Consider the following 5,153-nt stretch of genomic DNA (forward strand, 5'->3'; position numbering starts at 1 on the left):
GTATGTATGTATTCGTGTATGTATATGTATACCCACATTTGAAAACGGCTAAATTCACCTCAATATTTGCAGCCCTCTATTCACCTCACACGCATGTTTGTGCTGCAATACCAAGAGACAGGTGGGCGAGTATTTGGTGCGTACATCACCGAGCCACTCACCAAACGTCACTCGACCAGAGGCTATTTTGGGAGCGGAGAATCATTCGTATTCTCACTCGATCCACATTCCCAGAAATTCGACTGGGTAGGCACTGAGAAAATGCGAGTCCGTGCGCTGGCCCTGGCAAAGGTACTCAATACAATAAAGTGTGTTTCATTTTGTTCATTTATAACGTGGTAAGCCTAAACTTATCGCTTGAACAGGCATACATATACGTTGTGTTAGGTTCACCCACAAACTATGTCAGCATGAATATGTGCTCATTTGGTTTTGAATATAAACGACATGCACCCTACATCACCTACTGACACACAGGGCGAGTTCGTCTCGGATGATGGTGACGACATCAACAAAGCCCACTCGTTCTTCACTCAGGCCAACAACGACATGATCATGATCGGGGGCGGTGACAGGTATGTCTGGTGACCTATTTTTTTTTATATTTGATTTTGAAGGCTTATAACCCCAAGTATGGTCACATGCAGGTGATTTACATGCTAGTGGGGGACTATCGTCACTTAAAATAGCAAACGATGTGCCCACCACCAATAGTTCAATATCTATAACCCAAGTATGGTCACATGCTTGTGATTTACTTGCTAGTAGGCTATCGTCACTCAATATAACAAACGATGTGCTCATTCCCAATAGTTCATTTTCTATAACCCAAGTATAGTCGCATGCGGATTTCAGTCATTCATGCTAGTATACGATCTTTCCCTCGACATAACAAAATATGTGCAAGTCTTCAACAGTGTCCAACACCTGTTTCAATAGCATTGGTCGTGTAACTTCATTAGGTAGACGTGTTCATTGGGGTTTTTCCTAATACAGTGGACACGCCATCTTAATCAACTCCGATCTGAGCGAAGGGTCGACAAACAAAAATGCGACTTACACGAATCCACCTTTTGTCGAGCAAGGTGGGTCTACAGAAATAGGAGAATGTTTGGATATTTATATTTGATGTGATATATATATATATATATTTATATATATATATATAATACATATATTCATACATACATATATTTAAATATACACACACATATATATATATATATGTATTTATGTATTATATATATATATATATATATATGTGTGTGTGTGTGTGTGTGTGTGTATGTTTAAATCCACGGCTATATGCGCAAGCTTATATATCCGTCCTTTCACCGTGCCTACACACAATAAACATATACAAGAAGACATGATTCACATTAGAACGTTTATACAAGTGTTTCTCAACTTATACTTCGATACCCTCTCTCATCTGGACAGTACAATTCCACATTGCCGATGTGGAGGTGTGGTGTCTGGCCTCAGATGTGGGGACTATAATGCAACACGCCGGTGAGCACACACCTGTCTACAACCATGGCAGTTGAAATAAACCACAGTATCAAAGTTCAACACACGCACGAGCGTGGTTTGGTTTTATTCTATATGGTTAGTTCACTAGCTTCAATCGAGATACCCGCAGATAACACCACCTAAACGGCCTTGATAAATCAGTGCGAGTATCCCGGGCGATAAGAATGAACCTGATTATCATACTGACTGTTTGCAAGCCCCAAATTCAATTGGGCCTGCCCACGATGAACTGCGCGCTTTGAGAGGTGCCCCCTCCTAATGATGTTCCAGCCACTTTCAGAACTAGAATGCCCGTACAGTATTCGAGGTTCTCCCTATACACGAGACTAGTATCCACAGTACAACCAACGAAGAGTGCCTAAAAACGGCAAATGAACGCCACTCCAGCCTGGCACACACTCGACATATTCAAAATAAACGAGTCCGAAATCATATTTACTATGTTTTGAACGCACATTCGAGTTTTCTGGGACGCTCTTCTACGTGAAGCCATTTAAAATATTATTAATCCCATCTGAATCGATGCTGTCACTTTCCGATCGAATCTACAACTCTGGTACGTGCTTCAGTGTGATTGTGAGATGTGGACTACAGTCGCGGCATCACTCCCCCTTCATCGATGTCCGGGTGGCCTGTTGTAGGGTCTATAAAATCTATACGAGCCTTAGATTTGAATGATGCACACCCCGAATTCCGGATCGATACGCGCCTGAGCAGCCCTCCCCGATTTCTTCGTTCTCACCAGCTTAGCACCACGAGGCACCGTCATAACGTTGTTTTGACTTCTTTATACATCCGCAACCACCCTTGCCGCCAGCAAGGTAACTGGCTCCAATGGTCTCCGCTGGGCCTAAGTCTTCCGTCCACACACGACGTCCCCACTATGGGTGTCTTGTACTATACGTATTGGGCCATATAGAATTCTGCCCCAGGTCCTGTGCGTCCTTAACCGTCCACAGCCTAATAATCTCGCTTCACAGCCCATCCGAGACACTTCCCGTGAGGTGCCTCGTGCCCTCAAAGCAAAGGACTCCCTGAAAGTAGCTTCAGACATTTCTGCTATAACGCCGTGGTAAATACCAAGCCCAAGCGGTTGTGAATGAGTGTACGTAGGTGTATATAGGTGTACCTGGCTAAGCTAAGAAACTTCTTTAATCTTCCAGTGTGGGCGCTATGATGCGGCCCATCACAGCGAGCGTCTTCCACTAGCCTGGTCGATCACAAGATGCGCACTCCAGTCAAAGGGGAGGAGATACACAAACAGATGAAGCACAGGCAAAGACACGGGCACAGGCACGGATAAGATGATACCACCGACTAACAAGTCATTGTCCGACTACTACTGAGGGTTTACAACCCAGTGCAATCTAGACACGGCACGAACTGGTCCAAGAAAGGCTCAATCATTTGCATGATTTGGATTGGCTACCTGGTCAGCACAGAATTACGGCGCAGATTGCGCCTGTGCATTTGGCTCTTGCAAACGAAGTGGATATTCTCTACCAATCGGAGCAGCGGAAACTTCCGTGCCGTGAGCTGAGCTTTTTTACGTTGAGTGCTCGTACAATCCAAAGGTGGCCATTAAATTTTTAACTGAACTGGCAGAATAAGCGTATGCAAGACAGGCTCAGACTATTCAGCAAATGGCATCAATCATGCATCAACTCGTGGTATAAAGATCAGATATAGCCATCCGCCCCTGTCACAGTCATAATGAGACTTCATGTACCTGCTTCGCAATGAATCGGTTGCCCGAAGTCCTTCAACAGGTGTTCAATCACCTGTACGGTGAGCACAGTACTCACACTCACCGGTTTAACAAGGAACAGTTGCTATCAGGCGTTAGACCACCAGTCCGACTATATGGGCGGCATATACAAACTGTTCAGTCGTCCGTGCGGAATAGGGCCCAGACACGGGCTATCTCGCAGTGGGTATTGGGATAGAGCGTTGTCCCATGTATAAGGAGAAGGCCGACAAAGACTCTTCGAATAAGTGTCCAGACATGTGGGCCATAGGCAGTGGTTGCTTGAGATTACATCTCACTTGGGATTTACAGTCAAAACTTCCGTCCATTAAGAAATGCGGCACAGAGTCCTTTCAAGCTGTCATTTCGGACACTCGCGCGACCGGTATTGACATGGGACAAACATCATCTCGCACTGCAGAGTGGATTGCCGAGGAAACACCTCGTATTCGCTTAGACCAACCACGTCCAGCGAAAGCTGCGCAGACCCCCACAAGGCAATGAGGATCCCGCCAAGCCCCATTATATGTCGCTTCAAAATGCTAAACTCGTCACACCATCAGAACGGCGGTACAAACTCTTCCAACGAATGTTCGGACACCTGCACAATGGGAAAGTGGCTCCGGACGCGCACCTGCTCGTGCTGCGGGTCTGTGGCCAAAAGATCCATGTACTGCTGCAGCTGCAGCGCTTCTGCTTCGTGTCTCTGGCGATTATAGAGAACTCTCTGTGGTGTGTGTGTGTATTGTATGTTAGATATGGCATGTGCAATATATATATATATATATAGGTGTCTTACGTGATCAGGTGTGTCGTATATGCTGCTACTATACGACCGGTACACAATACCGTACTAGGCGTTGTGAATCACCTTCAATTGTAGTGACAGTATACCACGGACAATTTGAGAGTGTACAAAAACTCTCTGAAGCCTTCTCACATTTGTAAGAAAGTTCGGTACTGCATACTGCACCTAAGATTGTCCCACAAGCTAGATAGGCTGGCACGCTGGTACCTAAGGTAGACAATATATTCCAACATATACCATCGTTTTTCAACCCTCTATGCATTTATTTCATGTATGTATACGCATGCGCACCTTTAGCAGGAAGAGCGAGCATACGCCGAATGAACTGCAGGAGGGTAATCGCACGTGCCCTGTCTTGTATACAACCTATATCAGAAAGCGAACAAGCGCATAGACGTAATCGTTAAGTAACATGTACCGTTACACTGCCAACTGCCAGTGTGAATTGTTGCTTCAATTCCACCTACATTTTCGAGGAGAAGCTGCTTAACGATCTCGGAATTGCCAGGCACGTCATCTTTTTCACGATTGATCAATGTCTGTATTCCAATAAACCACAAGAAAATGTTAGTCTGCATCTGCTTTTCGGTAGCAATCAACGTCAATACTAGAACTCAATTTTTAACCTAGTTCCACCTAGCCAGTACTTGGATTTATCAACAAAACTTTGATCAGTACTATTGTCTGATGTGAAAGATATTACACATTCATGATACAGAAATTAGTCAATTCGTCAAAAAAAGAAAGCTTCGCCGAGACTGGGTACAAACTTACAATAAAACCTAACACGCAATTAAATAGAGTGCATATGAGGTCATACGAGACAGATGAAATAGACATCATGCATCCCAATATTTCTCCATACTTAAGTGATGAGATGTATGAAGCAAGAGTTTAAGTCAATCTACAAAGAGTGAAAGACATTCATATTTATATATATATATATATATGATTATATAAATATATAAACATACATACAAATATATATATATATATATATATATATATATATATATATATATATATATATATATATATATATACTACTACTAACAACAACAACAC

General features: G+C 43.5%; 3 protein-coding genes across 3 annotated transcripts in view; 2 read left to right on the forward strand and 1 right to left on the reverse strand.

Moving 5' to 3' along the window:
* The window catches only part of SARC_05129 (hypothetical protein), a gene marked incomplete at its 3' end in the record, with an annotated part of 2,909 nt that extends 1,362 nt beyond the window's left edge, over positions 1–1,547 (forward strand). Inside the window, exons 3-6 of the mRNA XM_014301005.1 lie at positions 122–291; positions 478–575; positions 997–1,085; positions 1,441–1,547. Of these exons, the coding sequence (XP_014156480.1) occupies positions 122–291; positions 478–575; positions 997–1,085; positions 1,441–1,547 (464 nt within the window). The remainder of the gene's footprint in view (positions 1–121; positions 292–477; positions 576–996; positions 1,086–1,440) is intronic.
* SARC_05130 (hypothetical protein) lies at positions 1,378–4,666 on the reverse strand (the record flags this gene model as incomplete). Its single annotated transcript, XM_014301006.1, has 2 exons — positions 1,378–4,007; positions 4,556–4,666. The coding sequence occupies 2 exons, from the start codon at positions 4,664–4,666 to the stop codon at positions 3,840–3,842; spliced, it is 279 nt and encodes a 92-aa protein (XP_014156481.1). The 3' UTR covers positions 1,378–3,839.
* On the forward strand, positions 3,491–3,784 carry SARC_05131 (hypothetical protein; the record flags this gene model as incomplete). The annotated part of the gene is made up of 1 exon (XM_014301007.1): positions 3,491–3,784. One exon carries the CDS (start codon positions 3,491–3,493, stop codon positions 3,782–3,784), a length of 294 nt encoding a protein of 97 aa, XP_014156482.1.
* Positions 4,667–5,153: the final 487 nt, after the last annotated feature.

This window comes from Sphaeroforma arctica (assembly GCF_001186125.1).
Source record: "Sphaeroforma arctica JP610 unplaced genomic scaffold supercont1.317, whole genome shotgun sequence".
In the NCBI taxonomy this organism is placed as follows: Eukaryota; class Ichthyosporea; order Ichthyophonida; genus Sphaeroforma; species Sphaeroforma arctica.